The 17,700-nt window shown below is 47.0% G+C and overlaps 1 protein-coding gene across 1 annotated transcript; it reads left to right on the forward strand.

Annotated features, from left to right (window-relative positions):
- Positions 1-227: 227 nt before the first annotated feature.
- LOC121587705 (O-acyltransferase like protein) lies at positions 228-17,517 on the forward strand. The gene is made up of 13 exons (XM_041904751.1): positions 228-486; positions 579-1,406; positions 5,656-5,849; positions 5,928-6,148; positions 6,356-6,648; positions 7,193-7,272; positions 8,343-8,441; positions 8,542-8,885; positions 9,244-9,438; positions 9,685-9,854; positions 9,964-10,140; positions 15,795-15,991; positions 16,307-17,517. The coding sequence occupies exons 2-13, from the start codon at positions 665-667 to the stop codon at positions 16,421-16,423; spliced, it is 2,829 nt and encodes a 942-aa protein (XP_041760685.1). The 5' UTR covers positions 228-486; positions 579-664; the 3' UTR covers positions 16,424-17,517.
- Positions 17,518-17,700: the final 183 nt, after the last annotated feature.

Consider the following 17,700-nt stretch of genomic DNA (forward strand, 5'->3'; position numbering starts at 1 on the left):
AAAAAATAAAACCAAACTCCACTAAGACGTAAGCCCTCCAAGTTGGCCAGTAAACAAGCTGGCCGTGTCGTGTGGTACTCGAACGGTTGCAGTTGTGCATTAGGCGATCGTAGCTGGCCTGCAACCACCACCACCGGTCGTTATTAATATCGAGAGTGTGCAAGCTTTGATCCCGACCAGCTGCACCGTGCCAGCGTTGCTGGTGCATGCAGTCTTGGAATCACTTTCACCCGACCAGGACATCGCGCGAACGGAGCAGCGGTTAGAGTTAGAGTGCTTCTTTTTTGCGGGCGGCCCAAATGGTGAACGTGTGCCGTATTGTGCCGTGTAGTGTGCAAATCGCTAGCAATAGTTGTAAAAATTGCAGTTTTTGGCAGAATAACGTAGTACAGCGAGTGTGTTGTGTGGGTCTAGTGTGAATCTAATAGAAGCATTCTTAACAAGAGAAGATCCCCGCAATCTTCTGAAGTGAGCATTTGTTTCGTGGTAAGAGGTGAATTTGGTTTACAAAAACGAATCAGGGCTTAAAGTTTTTACGTCATTTGTTTGATTGTGAATCCCTCTGTGAATGGAACCAGCTCGTTTGCTGTGCCGTTCTGTAACGCGAGTGGTGGCGTGGTGGTGGTGAATATCTTCTGCCCTCTGCCCCATACCGTGCCGTGCAATGGTGACCGTTCCAATCCGGATCGGTCGGTTACGTGAACGTCGTATCTCGGTGCTGGCGCGTTGGAGTGGTGTACTGCTGCTGCTGCACCTGGCGACGGGCGACGAGGATGCAGCGCGACTGTCGCCATTTCCGGGCAGGCACATCGGCGTGCCAGATCATGGTGGGCCAGCTTATGCAACGTATCACACGCAATCGGCTCCCTCGGAGGAGGTGGAATTGACCGGAACTCATCGCCATGGTAGTGCTGCGGCTACCCTGGACCAGCGGCTCGATCCCAACCAGGCCGATCTGGTGCTGCCGAACTACGAAACGTCCTCGGTGCGTTCGGCCGCCGGTCTGCCGCCAGTGTACAAGTACACGGACAACGTGTTCCGGGTGCCGAAACGGAAGGCGAAAACTTCGCACCCGGAACCGATGCCCAGAAAGTCTCACTCGAACCGGTCCGTCGGAACCGGTCGGGCGCCGCAGCACCAGGCCGCCGATGCAGCGTGGTCGTCATCCTCCACGGCAGCAGCGGTGGCGTATGCGCCCGGCAGTGCAGCGGCACTGGTCGGGAATCACCGTCCGGCGGAGCGGTGGTTGAGCGAGGAAAGCACCCTGTTCCAGCTGTTCACCGGTCTGTTCGATCATAGCAATTGGAACATCCTCGAGCTGAAGGCACGCGTCAGCGAACAGTGTGCGGCCCACGTGGGCCTGTACTTGCGCGATCTACGCCGCCAGCGAGGCTGGGCGTTGAAGGGTAAGTTTAAAAAGCTTCCATGCGCAGCAGGGATAAGAATTACGCAATTGAAGTCGCCAACCAGTGTGTGCCGAGGTATGATGAAGGCTGTAGAGTTTGCAAAGGCTAGGGTTTCCAAATGGGTTTGAACGGAATCTTTTATACGCGATGGAGGAATCGATGCTAATGCCTTGCAGTAATGCCCGACCAGAGGGACATTGCTGACGAGCTGAATGGTGTGAAAATATGAAAAGTCTGATTGTGGTGGTTAACGGGGCCCATGCTTTCCCGTACGTACGGTCCGTTTTGCCCGTTTCATAATCCATGTGCAACGATGTGTGTGTATGGCAGGCAGTGCCCCAGGAGGAGGGTGAAATGGCACCCGGGGTGCACGTATTATGCGGTCGATTTATTATGTTTAGCCACTCCCTGAGTGGACCTCAATGCACAACGCAAACGAGGTTCATTTCACACCGTGATTGATAGATACGGATAGATAGACTTCATGGCTGCTGGAGTTTCCGCAGACAAAGAAATCGCGAACGTCAATTGAAATTCCTTCCACTGACAGCGTTCCGCTACTTATCAAATGGCATCGTGCATCGTTTTGTCCACTTTGTCATCTTTGTGAGCGATCTATTGCAAAATAAATTATTTTGAGTCACACAGAACGGGACCCGATCCATCAAACTCTGGCGACTGTGTTGTGTAGGCATTCGTACCTTATGTTGAGATTAGGTTGGTGAGGGAAAGAACTCGTGTAACGAGAACTGATTATGTGTGTGAGTAATTATGGTTTTAGCGCTCTTCCTCCGTCTCTCAACCTGCCTTTCGCTGTAGCTTTTTGGTGCTGCAACATCGGGCGGAAGAAACGTTGCTGGTAACGGGATCCTAAATGGGAGATGATCGATGATGCATTATGGCCGTGAGGGGCACAGAAGGTGCAGCTCTAATTAATGAATCGTCTAATCATACAACAACATACGCGATTCGAAGAACCACTTCCGGCAGCGTACCCTGTGAAACAGTGAATCAAAACTTAGAGCTTAAATGCATATTAGAGCTATAGAGCTTAAATGCATATTAGAAGGCAACGTCCTGATTGCGGAATATTTTGAACAACTTATTGCCTACAGTAAATTGCAAATATCTTGAAATTAAGCTGAAAATACTGATTATACTGATACTGAAAATACAGTGAAAATCATACTGATGTCTCACATTATTCTTCACATTATTTGTGATAAGAAAAAGGTGTGCAGAATACAACATTTGTTATTCGTAATCCATTTAAATGATTTTGAAGCTGCTCTTTCTTGCCATTAGTCTTGAGCAAAATTATAGTGATATTACAAAAATTTCAAGAATGATCAACAGCATTATCTAGCTTTGATTCATGTTCAGCTATATTTTCTAAGAAAAGATAATTACTGAAAGCGTAATGTGTTCCCCTCTTTTTCATATGATATTGTGATACTTTTACGAAATCCCCATGGGAGTCAAAGTTTTTTTGTTATTTGTATATGCTGGCTAGACCATAACTTAAGCATGTTTGCTGAATCATGGAACCATGCGGGAAAGAGATTTTATTCCAAACTTTGAGGCAAAAAAGATCAATTACTTAACATGTAGGTCAAGAGATTTGTGTGTGTGTGTGTGTGTGTGTGTGTGTGTGTGTGTGTGTGTGTGTGTGTGTGTGTGTGTGTGTGTGTGTGTGTGGGCGCGTTGGCATTCAGGGTTCGTAATCACAAAGTACGTACTATACGTTTAACCGCGTAGCAAGAAAGCAAAAAAAGCCAACCCTCAGCATAATTGAGATTAAGTTCTGAATTGGTGGTTAGGGATGCGAGCTTTTTTTTCTTCTTCCTCCATTTTCTCTCCATCGTTTTGCTAGTTAGTCTGTCCTCTTATCTGAACCTCGTTTACCTGGTGACCTGGTGTAACAATCTTTTCAAAACACGAATTTAACAAGTATGGCGTTTGGCCGAGTGCAATTGGTTCTAAAGTTAGCTTCTTTTATTTATATTTATTAATTAAAAGTGAGCTTTTTTTGGTATCGTTCATTCGCTCGATTGTTCTCGGGGGGGATTTTTTTTTCTTGTTCGGTTTGGTGTCCAACCTACCCATCCCAACTTCGACATGCAGATTAGCGGCAACGGTTCTGTCGATGCGCTGCCGCCACCGCCACCGCTGTTCGAGAAGAATGAGCATGAACAGCTCCCAACCCCATAGTGGCGGTAACAACGGCGCAAACCGGCTGTCTAATGAGAAACCAGCTCGGCTTTTTGTCTTGTCCCGCGGGACCCATAAGTGCCGAGGTCCGAAGCGGTTGATGCCGTCCAATTAGAGTGCGATTGATCGGGATGTAAAATTGGTTGGTTTTTTTTGAGGATGCTTTTGTATGTACGCCTCGTTGGCGCTTTTCTTCCGCTTCTGCTCGGCACGAAAAATTCTGACCATTTTGACCCGTTCGACTGAGCGGGGTGAGGCTGAGGATGTTTCACAGTTTGCCGCATTTTTTTCCGTTTCACCCGTTCGGCTGAAAGTCGCATGATGAGGTAATGCACGCTCACACCTTTCAGCAGCTCGTGTGCACTACTTTCTGCTCCCCGCCAGTGGCTGGTGAGGTCTTTTTTTTTTGCCGCGCTTAAAAGCGGTAATAATTGGTACACAGTTACGCACCGGTGGCTTCATTTGTACGCACTTTGTTTTTTCCTCCCTGTCCCGCGGGGCGCCGGCGCTTTTCGTTTTTTCGCCCCCCCCCCCCCCCCCCCAGCACGGGGTGTTACATTCTTCTGGCGGTTCTTGATGTTCTAGGGCTAGCGAGTTGGGACGGCGAAGGCGAGCTTTGAAAGCTTAAAGGCCGATTCCAAATTGGCAGCCACATACGTATACAGAGTGTCCCGACAGGGTGCTGGGGTTGTTGTTGTTGTTTCTTTTTTTTATTTGGTTAGGACAGGCGTAATGCGAGTACGGTTATTATGTATGGCGCGATCCAACCTGATGCCCGCTTTTAGTAATGCCGCGCGCTAATAGAACACGCTGTTCAGCCTTGTGCAATTATCTGACAGCGTACCTATCCTCGCAGCGGCAAATGGGTGGGTACCGATGGACAACCCGTTGAAGCGGGTGAGTACATGAAATAATAACGATAATAAATGCAGCAACACTAGAACGGTATCGCGCGTGAGCGAAATTGGTGGAGCTTCAATTAGTTGAACGGTAGTTTTAACGCTTCGATAGCGCACGGGTATGTGTGTGTATGGGTTGGCAGTGCATAATGGTGATGTTGTGGGTATTGTTTATGCATAAAAAGTAACATGATCATAACGATAACGTGATGGGTGTGATAGGTGTTAATTGCTAAATTGTAATTTGTTAGCACCACAATCGAATGCGGCGATGGGACCACTTCATTTGCAAACCGCGTATCCAGAGGCCAAACTGAGCAATAAATCCATATGATTATCATGTAATTGAGCTGTTTCTAATTTGGTTGTGTCAAGTGTAGCTAATCGGCTAGAAATTGGTGTTGAAAGGCTCTATCACAATATTGATTGCGAAAACACACATAACGTTCATAACGTTAAATAAAAAATACAAGCATGTAAATACTTCTATTGAATAGTTGTTGGACTATACACAGGTTTGAATAAAAAATATTTTCTACATGTAAATTCCAAGAGTGCATACAATGCAGGGAGCATGTGCAATGATCGTGATAATAACCACACAAAGATGATAAATTTAATTTAGTAGCATGGTGTATTAAAAACTGTAAAGGAATTTGAATGAGTCTTATGCTTTCAAATTTACATGTTATTATTTTCCGGTTATTTTTAAAACATAGTACTCGTTATGAATTTGTTGATTTTATGGCCCTTGATGAAAGCTTTCAGTGCTCATCTGAGAGTATATTTGAATATTATAAGACGAAAGCTGGTTAGTCGTTTTCGTGGATTATCATGAGGCTCTATGTTTAAATATTAATTTTAACTTGTTACAATACAACTTAAACAGTTTTTTTCATATTATTCAAAAAACCTTTGTTATCTGAATTTAGTACAAAATATATGCTGCTTTGGCAAGCTATTGTTCCGCTAAATAAGAAGCAGAAGATGCATCACACCTTGAAACCAAATAATGGCCCAAACCACCTCTATAGAGCATTCTCTCATTATGTAATCTTTTCGCTGAGTTTTGTTATTATCTTTGAAAACCAATTAATTATAATTATTATCCCATTCCTTATTATTCCCTTCCCTAACAGCGAGCGATTCCAGCGGCCGGTACGGTGGGCAGTACTTCTTCGGCAACGAGTTCTGGATGGGTTCGCTCACGTTCTGCGACGAGGTGAACCGTGTGCTGCGGCTCACCCCGATGCCACCGGGCGCCCGCCAGCTGGAGATGCGGTTTTTCGTCGCCAAAATTTCGGTCCAGCTCGAACGATTGCTCTCCGCACAGGTAAGCCCTCCATACCGGACATGTAGCCCTGTGTTGTTGTTGTTGTTGTGCGTAATGCGCGTTTCGTGCTCGTTTCAGTCCAGCTCGATCCTGCTGGGCCAGTGTCTGCCCAAGTCCTGCACGATAGACGACATCTCGGAGCTGCTACGCAGCGATCCAATACTGAGCCTGCTGAACAACAGCACCCTGAACGTGGTGGCTACCGGCGGGACTGCTGTGAGCGCGCTCACCATCGCCCACGTGCGTCCCGTCCCTGGCAGCTACAATCTGTGGAGCGATCCGAAAGTGTTTGCACTGTTGTACGTAACTATATTGTGCCTTTCAATGTCTATTAATATCCTAACCATGCTGGGACCGGGATGTTTCCCCGGGAGCGACGAGCACGGTGGTGCGGCGCTACACAGACCGCCATGATTCAGATGTGCGGCAAGCATAGACGCACGCACGGCAGAGGCGGTGCTAAAGCAGTAATAAATTTCATTAATAATTAAGTTGCCTATTTTCAGCACGGTCCTAACGGTGATGGGCGCGGTCATAGTGTACGCGTCCTGCGGTACCGGTGTGGATGGAAAGCCGAAGGCAGCACGGTACTCGAAGAAGGCGCACGGTCCGCCGCTTGGTGCCGAGGGGAACCACCACATCAAGCGCGAGTGCGGTGACGGCGGTGGCCGCATGGGAGATGCGCTCGAGATGCACAAAATCAACGTGGAAAGCAACAACAATGTGGCGGGCGGTAATGGGCAGCAGGCACCGGCTGCTGCGGACGGCGCGCTGTACAAGGATCGCAAGGGAACACGATGTAAGTGCTTGTACAAGTGATGTTACATGAGCCGATCGAACGCCCCCCGGAGAGCGTGTGTACGGGTGCTGTAGTTTGGTTGGTTTTAGGCTAGTGAGCAAAAGTTTTGGGAAACTAAGTTGTACGTGTTCAGCCGGTATCGTAACAGACGGTGCAAAAAGGAAGTTGAAGGGCTTGCAGTTTAGTTTAGTAACTTTTCTCGAGCTTTGGAGCGAGCTGAATGGCGACCTTTCAATCGAAACTAAATTAAATTAAATAATTCAAACTAAAGTTTTCTTTCCCTGCTCTAACAATCTGTTTGCTATCGAATAACAACAAGGACTAGAAAATAGTGCAAAAAGTACAAAAAAAAAATCGTTAAATATTTAGTTCAGAGAAGTGAATGCCATAGTTATACTTATTTTTCTACCAATGATTTAACCTCTGATGGCAAAGGTTACGTAACAGGAGGAGCATTGAAGTTCGCACTGTAGGTCCATCGTTGCACCGTTACTTGCCGTTGCATATTTCATAGCTCTTCTTTTTTGTTGTTGTTTTCACACAGTCTCACTGCACGACATCCTGGCCTGCTTCAATGTGGGACCGAATGCAGCCTCCATCCTGTCGGTGGAACGTGCCAACGAGGTAAGGCTAACTGAATGCTGCCACTGTGTGTCACCTAAATGGAATGAAATGGAGTGCGAAGGAAGCACAGTAACGGATACGCCCGTGCGAGAGCAGCAAGCGTACAACGACGACCGTAGCAAGGATTGGCCCTCACTCACCCGACTGGCCATTCTGCCATCGGAGTTGATTGTGCAAGAAGCAGCAGGAGCAATTGTCTTGCCAGCAGCAAAAGCGAAAGCGGATAGAATCTTTCATGGATCCTTACTGGAATGCTAATTCCATTACGACGAGGCGCTGTGCAAACAGAATCAAACGAGATTTAAAGCTTTTTGTGTGTGTGTGTGTGTGTGTGTGTGTGTGTGTGTGTGTGTGTGTGTGTGTGTGATTGTTTGTGTGAGAGCGATCAATATACAGCTGATGAATGATTGGTAGTCGAACCAAAGCGCTGCGTAAATCCGATCAATACCGCACCCCTATTGATCGGTGGGGTGTAGCACGAGCTTCCTGTCGGTTAGGAATGGGATGAATAGCTTCTGCCCTCTGCTCGCTAGAGGAGCGAGACGAACATTAAGCTGCGGGGCGGATCAGGATGATGCAAATGTTACATCCATGCTCTGTGTGTACCACGAATCGTTCAATGTTTGATTTGTGTGCTGCTGCTGCTGCTGCTGCTGCTGCTACCCACAACCTTTTGGTCCGAACCTGGTTAGTCATTAATGCTAACCCATGCTGAAGACGGCCAGTTTTCGGTCGTTTCACTTTTCTTTTCTCCTGCTCCCATTTGGGTCCACCCTAACGGCGGCACCCAGTGACGAATGGTTCACCGAGACCCATTGATGGACCATTTCGATAATAAAAACCGTTTTGTTTCTTCGGAAAAGGCAATCAATCGAATGTACTCGTAGAATCGGTTGGTTTTCGAATATAAATGATACCCCTGGGGCAGCAACCACCCCTGATAAAGGCCATGGAAGGCGAACCCGCACCGTAATCGATTGAAAAGCATGGTTCGAACATTCCACGGAGGTGTCCCTTTTTTTGTTTGAAAGCTAGAAATGTTCATCGTATGTATCCATCTTTCGCCTTAGGATTCGCTGACGTGTGTGCATGGTTTGCGGCTCTACTCGCTGCTGTGGACCGTGCTCGTCCACACCTATCTGCAGCTGTTTGCCGTGTCGGAAAATCGAGTAAGTATCAATGCTGCATAACGACGTAATCAAATCTCTGTTACCGACCATACCGAGAGCTGGACCTAATACCTAATTGCGTTTCCGTCTCTGATTCCAGTTCGGGCGCAAGATTGCAGAACGTTCCTTCCTGTATCAGCTCGTCGGCAATGCATCCTTCTCGGTCGACACGTTCTTCTTCATTAGCGGCCTGTTGATCGTGTACCTGTATCTCAAATCGGTGTCGAAATCGGGCCAACCGACCACGGGCAAGCAGGCGGAGGAGCGGGCCAGCCCAGCTGCTGCGGCCGGTACCGGGCCCCGTGAACCATCGACGGGCGGTGCACACCGAGATGCAACCCTTGGGGTAGCGACGCGTAAAGTTAGCCTTTCGATCTTATACCGTTACCTGCGGCTAACTCCCGTCTACTGGTTTACGATTGTGACGAACGAAATCATCCTAAAGTAGGTTTAGTCCTCTTGTTTCAACCCCGTTCCGGTTCCTCCTTCCCTTTTAGATTGCGGTTATTTCGGTTTCGCTGCAGAGCAGGCTTCGGGCAGCCATTTTCCCTTTATGCATCCGCCTGTCATGGTAATGACGATCCAATTCCCCAGCCGACCAAAATGTCTTAATCCTCCCGGGCATTGGGTCAGCAGGGCTTCGATCGTCTACGCTCCAGATAGCGTGCAGTCGCCCTCGCACGAAAGGCCATTGGGGAGAGCGTTGTTGTCTTCGCTTTTCAACCAACGAGCCCGTGCAGTGCAGAACACGTGTACAAGCTCGTCGATGGCTGATGATTTCCTTTCGTTCCCCTGTTTCCAGATGGACGTACGATCGATCCGTATTCACGCCCGGCATCATCGATCACATTACCTGCGATCGGTTCTGGTGGCGCAACATTCTCTACGTCAACAACTGGTTCCCGTTCACTGAGATGTGCATGATCTGGTCCTGGTACCTGGCGAACGATATGCAGTTCTACGTCATCGCGATCGTGCTGCTGATGATTTCCTCCAGGTAAGCAAGCACCACGCACCTTGCCGCCGGCAGTGGAATGTTGCTGCTGCTGCTGCCTCGTACCACTACGGCCTGCGGCAGGTTTTGTGCCTATTTTTGGAACGCGCCCTCGCGATCCACCATCCCGTCCACCGCTGGTCCACCTTTTGGCGCGACAGAACTGGGTGCACTTGACGATTGAATGGACCTATTTTTGTGCCTTCATGTCTCTGCTATTGCCTTTCTTTCTACGTCTACGGCGTGTAGAAATTTCCGCCTCGCCGCCGGTCTGCTGTTCCTGTGCCTGGGCGGTTCGTGGCTGCTGTCGATCTACTTTTCGCTGCACTATCGCTACACGTACAAGGTGGCGGATCCGTTCGAATCGTTCGACATTCTGTACGACAAACCGTGGCAGCGTATCGGACCGTACATCGTCGGTGAGTTTGCTGTCCAGCTTCGGTCACCCGACCTTTTACATCCGATGACAAGCTAATGTTCTGCCGTGCCGGTTTGACCGTTCCTAACCCCCCCCCCCCCCATTGACAGGCATGATAACGGGCTACATTTTACACCGGCGTCCAAATGCACCGAGGATCGTGCCACCGTTGCGGCTGCTGCTGTGGACCATTTCCACCGGGACGCTGATTGCGCTGATCTTTGGCGTGTGGAACGGTGAGCTAAGCGTACACTGGACGGCTTGGTATGTCAGCGTTGGACACACGGGTAAGTGAGACACATTTTGGAGTCGAAGTGGAAAGTGGCAATGTGTCATGGCTTTGCTGCTTTTTTTTTAAATGCTGCTATTGTGGCATGTGCGGAGGAGTAATCGTTTGAAGGGTTGAAAGGTTTCCGTAAATTTGGCATCGGAATGCATCTCAGAAAAGTGACACAGTACATTCTTTTACAAGCAGTTACAGCGGTATTCACTCACCAAGTACCCGAGGTCAAATTATGAAATTATCTGATGTTTATTACTTTGTGTTTATCTGTTTGTTGTCGGTTACTATTTTTGAAATTTTGATGTTTAAGTTGTTTTTAAAGACGCATTTCCATATTTAATTGTATGCATCAAACGAAAGGTAATTAAATTTTCCAATTTAAACATATTGACTCTCATGGAATTAAAGTCTCTTTACAACTCTTTTCATTGTGTCCCTATAACTCCATACCTAAGAACGGTGGGGGGGACGGGGGGAGGTGTATATATCAGAAAATCAATGATTTTATGTTTTGAAAAAGTGTGTAAATTCACATAAAAAATCTCTGTGTTGGATAAAAATTGGTTTAAAAACTGGTTGGAAGTAGAAAAAATAATATTAACTACATCCAACACCTCATTTTCACTTATCGTTTAATCACAACATAGGAAAGGAATCTATGAGCTCCTAAATTAAAAAAAAAACTTAATCCGCGTAAAAGCGCCAATGTAGTTCATCATTGTTGGCTGACATATAAACAGGGCAGAATTATGCAATCATGGGAAATGAGTTGTGCTTGGAGTTACATTGATTGATTGAAGCGGTTAATTATTTAAAGAAACAAACAAACAGAAAAAAACATGTTGTCCACTGGGTCAACTCGTTTTTGCAAAGGTATTGAAACCTCACACACACACTTAACAAATGAAACATTCTCCGGTAGCGAATCTGTGCTGGTGTTATCGATCATTAATTTATAATCCATATACAGTAGGTGACCGCTAACTGGATGTGTTTTAACTGGAGTGCTTTTTAACTGGAGGTTCGCTAACTGGAGTTACTCTCAGTTAACGAACACTTAAACGTCAAAACATGAAACATCCGGAATTTCATGAAGAGAAATTTGTCGCAAATGTGCATTTTTCAAACAAATTTAGGGTCTTTTGCCTACGTTTGCTATTAATTTATGTTATTACACGAATTACTATACTTTATATCAACATAAATGAAAAAAAAGTTTGGTATGTTTATTCCAGCCAACGCCAATCAAAATAATCAATCCATAGAAACGTCACTCCAGTTAGCGAACATTGTTCGTTAACTGGAGCTTGTTTACCTCTCAGTTAGCGGTCACCTACTGTATTGAGTAATGTAGCACAGGAGTTGACTTGTGTGTCGGTCAAACCTGATTGGCTTACAAGTCGATTTTGATACCAGCCTGCAGAGAGGGGTGAGATGTCATTAAAATCAGTCGAATAATAAGCTTCATGTTTCATTTCCACATTGGATTGATGAATAAATAATTAGGTGTTGTGGATATTTATCGGCACAACATTTACCGGAAAATGGAAAATGTGCGGTAATGAATCCAAAACGTCACGTCGGGAAGAGTTAAATTAAATTCACTAGTTGTCAGAATGTCACACAACAGTAGCCGTCTCGTGCCGCTGTTAACATTGTTCCAAAGTACGTTTCTATCATGAACATTGTTAACGAGCGTACGCAAAAAGTTGGCCACCGTAATCAGCGTCAACATTGAGCACAGCTTTCAATTGTTCCCGAGAATATTCATCATTCATCCCGTTGCGAGGGGGTGGTAAAGTTTTCCTTCACACAGAACAGCGCACACCGTGGTGCGGCGTTTTCTCCCGAGATTTGTGCCAGTTCGGATGACAATCCGTGAACTGTTCCGCTAGAGGGCAAATCGGGCCCTCTTCTCCCTACGGGAATGGCAAACGCGCGTCCGACGCACTAGCGCACATTCCAGCAACTTCAGCCTTCTGTTCTAATGAAACTCTTTACCGTCCACGCTTACCATTGAAATGCAAATGTTGCCGTCCGCAGTTCCCGGCGTCCGCACTAGTGTGCGTCCAAAAGGGTGAATAGTTGGACGGGCTGGATATTGGACACCAGCGAACAATCGTGAGCCAGCAGACACATTTCGCTGTGGAGTGGAGGCTCATTATCCACCACGGGTCCACCGGAGACAAAGAGGCAAAAAGAAAAAGCTTCTCTGCTTCCTATTCCTTCATGTTGCCTTTCAGCAGAAACAAAGCATCCAACGCGTCGTCCCTCGGAAGACGCTTCGTGTGTAAGCTGAAGCCAGGTGGATTCGAGTGGCGATACAAATGATGATAATTTGCACTTCAAACGCTGATGGATGCAGGCGTACCGTGTGCTGGTGGGTGCCGGGAGGCCACTCCTGACCCTCAGGAAGTGTGAAATGGCTGGTAGGAGAAAATTTTCGGTACAGCAACTAGAAATTACCTGTGCATTCCCTTTTTTTGTGTGAAATTGTCCGAAACTGGGGAAAAAACCTACCCCGATGCCTTCTTCGAACCACTCAACCGCCAAGAGTCGCCAACATTCGTGCGGTGTGTGGACGCATGTACCATGAGCTGGAGAGCTTGTTGACACTGATTTGTGTTGCCAAAATGTACAGTGGAAAAGTCGGCGAATGAAACCAAAATTCTTCAAGTCGAAGTGCATCCGGAGCAAGTGGACGTTTCCCTTCCCATGACTGTACTCTCGCCCGAGTTGATGTTCAATTTCCTTCAGTAACTTATTTAAAGCTATACGTCGACCCTCTCTTCTCGGCATTTCCTCCACGATCTAAGAAGCATACACTTTACTCTCAACATTCAACAACGGGTAGGTGTAGATAGGACGGGGGTGGTCACTTCCAGTGTGGTGCGTTTTCGCTTTCCGTGTCGTGATTCAAAAAAAGAAAAAAAAAAAAGAAAAAAGGGAAAAGCGTTGAGCAACGCACGTCCGTCCTACCTTCTGCCTTCGACAAGCTGACATTAGAAGCGACCGAATCGACTAATTGAAGTGCTACTCAAAATTGTACACCTTCGTTACTGGGTCCGGCCCGGTGAGGCTGGGGTCAACGTTACGGAAGGGACGGAAGGGGAAGAGTGGATCATCATCCCCAGCAGAAGAAAGCCAAACCGAACCGAAGTGAGGTAGTGTGGAATGGAGTCCGAGGAAGCGGGAGGAAAAAAAGTGAATCTTCGTTCCGTTTCCGATCGATTTGATTCGTCAAAAACGGCTATCTGGCATTAGTCTGGCCATTTCCTTGGGTAAAATTTCGTTCCCCTCTGGTAACTCCCAAGGGCCTGTGCGCGCGTGTGTGCACTGTTCAATTTGAAACGATTGATGATGACCATAAGTGCAAAAGTGTAGGGCAGCAGTACACACGCTGTATCGCTGCCGCACAGCCAAAGGAGTTTGAGGAATGCGAAGGAGCGTGATGATGACTTTCATTCTGGACGGTTGGGAAATCGAGCTGACGTTGTTGGGTGAGATAGAGATGGGTAACATCAAGAAAACCCTAGAAAAGCAATGGAGACATTAGGGTGAGTGTGTGATAGTTCAGTACAGTGAATTTCTCTTCCCAGATTGGATGTAGAGGGAAAGTGAGGGAGAAGCAAAGAGTGAGCAATAAGCTCTGGCTTTGTAGTGCATTATTGACAACTTATCGGACAGTACTTGTTAAAAATGGCAAAAGCAATAGTAGATTTCACATACTTTCTATCTGTCTTAAAGTGTTGGCATCGATTGTAAGTAACACCTCTTGCTGAAACACTTTCTACCCTATATCTGTTATTTATTTACCTATGTGTAAAAAAAAAGACTCCGTTCCCTGTTTAAAAATACACCAATACAAAAGCACAAAGTAACGCTCCATTCGATTTTCCGGAAGGACCTGGTTGCTTGGATTCGATTCGGCGATAGACATCTTTCAATGGCTTCAATCAAAACACGAGCTCCGAAGACGGTGCAGAAATGTGTCCCGTCAGCTGAAAGTTGGTAGGTTGAGCTTTCCAACTTGGCACAAGACCTTGGGCTTGATGGGAACCTTATCAATCCCTCCCTTCTCCCCGTCGTCGAAAGCTATTCATGCTTTGAATTGAAAATATCTTCACTTGTACCGTTACTGGTGCAAGTTAGTTTTCCACCCCTTGCGCGCGTACACGACCTAACGTAGGGCGGTACAATAAATTTCCATTTTCTAAATTTGGGTGCTTGGGAGGAGAAACCCAAACAAAACGTAAAAAGCCATCCACAATTACCGTTGACCCAATCCGAAAGAATTCAATTTGCTGCGACCTGTCAGCCTACTACGCGCCACCACAGCCACACCGTTAGCGACGTCAAAGAAAACAATTGTCGCCTTGCCGCTCTTGAGCGTTGAGTGGGGAGGGAGAGAGAATGACGAGAAAACAATTACCATCATCATCACATTTCCTCCTGCGCTCGCTCGATAGGCTCCCGGAACCGTTCCAGCGCAGCTTTCCACTGCGTAACCACACGGAGGCGGACGAAGAAGCACCCGTGAGGTATGGGGCAAACTAACACCTGGAGACATCTCCCGGTTCGGTTTGTTGGTTTTCCCTTTTCTCTGGATTTGATGGTGTCTTAATTGAACGTGATCACGATGAAGTTTGGGCGCTGCATATACTGCAGGAGTGTCCCTGCAGGGACGGTTAATTAGTCACCGGCAATCCGGATTGTATTGCATCAGGGGGGGGGGGGGGGTCTGGCTTTGACATTCCACTTTTCTGTTGTTCCACGAATGTTGAAGTAATGTCGTTGCCCGTTGTACCCGTGTCCCCTGTGCCGGAGGGATTGGAATCATTCTCGAAAGTAGTATTACCTTGTGGAGGTGAAAGGGAAAAGTTTTGATTGAGATTTACTGCCAGCGCCAAGAGAAAAATGTTCACCTTTGTATGGCAAAGTAGGCGCTCTGCTGTTCGTGGGCGAAAGGCAAACATTAGCTTGTTTGTTACTCGCCAAAGGTTCTTGACAAAGTTGCTAAAGTTGCATGACATTCAAGATTCGCGTTCAGAACTTTTCCATCCATCCAAGCGCCGCTTGATCGGCCCCACTTCAGGGAAACACGGTTTGTTAGCAAAACTACCGATTCAGTTTCCGCTTCCGGAAATGGCATTGTTGCTGCTGCTTGCTGCTGCCCAAGCAGTTCTAACCGATCGATATGCGACTCTCCCGAAATGTAATCGCATTAATTTCAACCGCTTTCGAATTATTCATGTGTAACAGCTGCAGTAATCAAGTAATCGGTTAGACCGTCCTCTTGCCGCTTCTCGCATCTTGGTTGCGATGGCAGCGAACCCTCCTGCTCGGAAAGTTGTTCCATTGTCCTTGCCGGTCCCTGCTGGCAAGCAAAACGAACATCTCTGAGCAGCTCGTTCGTACACGCATTTTAAGTTTGTTTATTATCGTTGACGGGAAAATCAATAATTGAATCGCCGCGCTTTGCTATCGGTGTTTGCAAGGCGTACCCGCACACAGCAAGGCACACGCCGCCACCATCCCCACCCACTGCACACTCTCGTATAAATCGATTTTTGACCAAAACATCTTCCCATTTTCCATGCGCTCGCAATGATGATGGTAAACGTTTCGGTGGAAACGCTCTTCTCCATTTTCCCACAGCCTGGGGTTTGGCGCTGATGTGGATCACGCTGTCCTGCTGCTGGGGCTACTCGCCCTTTGTGAACGGGCTCCTCTCGTACCGGGGGTTCTTCCCGCTGAGCCGGCTCGCCTACTGCACCTACCTGATCCATCCGGTCGTCATGATGGCTACCTCGTTCCAGCTCGAGGCACCGATGCACCTGCAGCACGTCATCATCGTAAGTAACCCAATGCCATCTCACCCCCCCCCCCCAATCAGTAGTCCCAAAAAAGGGGAGCAGGGGGTTACTGAAAATTCCAAATTTCACTCCCAAACCAATCATCCGGTGGGATACAATTTTCCGGTCACCCGTTCAAAATTGATTGCTTTTCAATTCTATTGTTTCGTGCTTAGAGGATGACCTCCTCGCAACCCCTTTCGAGTGTCCACGATTTTAATCATGTTTTTCTCCCACTCATTCTCTCTCATTCTCTCCGTCTACATTTTCGGGTGTTGTTTTTTTTCTTCTTGTTCAATGTCATTTTATCTCCAGATCACGGCCTTCTTCGGTAATGCGGTCATCTCGTTTCTGATCGCGTTCGGAATGTCACTAATGTTCGAAGCGCCAGTCATTAAGCTGTTAAAGCTGTTCTTCCAGAAAGCACAGTGAAACAGTCTTTCTCAAATGAAAGACACACAGACACCGACAGACAGACAAATCGACAGACCGAAAATACAATCGCACGCGTACGCGTGACGCGCGTGTCCACTCAAACGAACTGACCCTATTTAGCTGGAGTACAGTTTTCACGGTCATCTTAAGAAGCGGCCGCGTGTGCCCAAATCGCGACCCGGGGAAGGTGGAAAACATAAAAACCAATCGCAGTCGACCATGGAGAAAGTGAGTCGCACGAGAGCGCGTTTTGGTGGGAGCCGGGAAAAGAGTGTGAGAGAGAGAGAGAGACAGCCGTGGTGTGATGGTGCGTGGTTGGAAAAATGGCTATCGTGCAATCGAGAGAGGAAACACTTCTGCGGCATGTGATCGGTATTTCAAGCTCGCCATCATCATCATCAGCATACACATCATCATCACCATCATCATCAGCGACCTAGCAGCATCATCTTCAGCGTTGAGTGTATTTTACGGAGGCGCGTGTCAAAGACTGATCGGGAAAATTTGTGTGTTTCTTTTGCTTTGTACATTGTTTCGCTTGCTCCAATCCTGCCCCGCGCCAGTCTCGACCTTCTTTACCCTCCCCGTCCATCTTGTTTATGTGTTTGTTGCCATCTTTAATTTGGCTGTTTATTTATGGCGCTTTCCGTGCTCTGTGTTCCCTGTTTTTTCCCGAACAAACTTTTAATCGTATCAATCCATACTTCTGCTCACCGAAACAATGGCATCGGAAAACAAATAGCTGTTGACACGCGGAAGTGGGCCGTAAAGGGGGGAAAAATAACATGCGTAACGTGCAAATTGTGTTCCGATTGGGTTCGGGAATTGGAGACGTGAATTTTGCGCTGTTATTGTTGTTGTGTGTTGCGCCAAACCATGCGCCATTGGTAATTGACTTTGTAAATGTGTGACTACCACAGCGTGTTTTGGTGTGTTCCAGGGCAAGTGAAGACCATCACGGTGCGTACAATACCAACTAACACGTTACGTTTAGGTTAGAATGTTTCATTGGATAGTTTTTATGTGTGATGTAAGCTGTAGATTAACGGTAACAATCAACAATAAACAACCTTTTCAACAAAACATTTTTGTTTTTGGTTTTGATTACACTATTGTTGTTGAGCCATTTTGTGGCTAGCTTGTGTGATTGTTTGGAGTAGACGACAGAGTAGAAGCAGTCGATCCCAGACAAATCTACCCAATAATACCCAACAAGCCTTTAAGCAACTTCCTTCAATACTTATCATCCAATACAGTACAACAAACACACACGA

The sequence above is a fragment of the Anopheles merus genome, chromosome 2R (assembly GCF_017562075.2).
Source record: "Anopheles merus strain MAF chromosome 2R, AmerM5.1, whole genome shotgun sequence".
In the NCBI taxonomy this organism is placed as follows: Eukaryota; Metazoa; Arthropoda; class Insecta; order Diptera; family Culicidae; genus Anopheles; species Anopheles merus.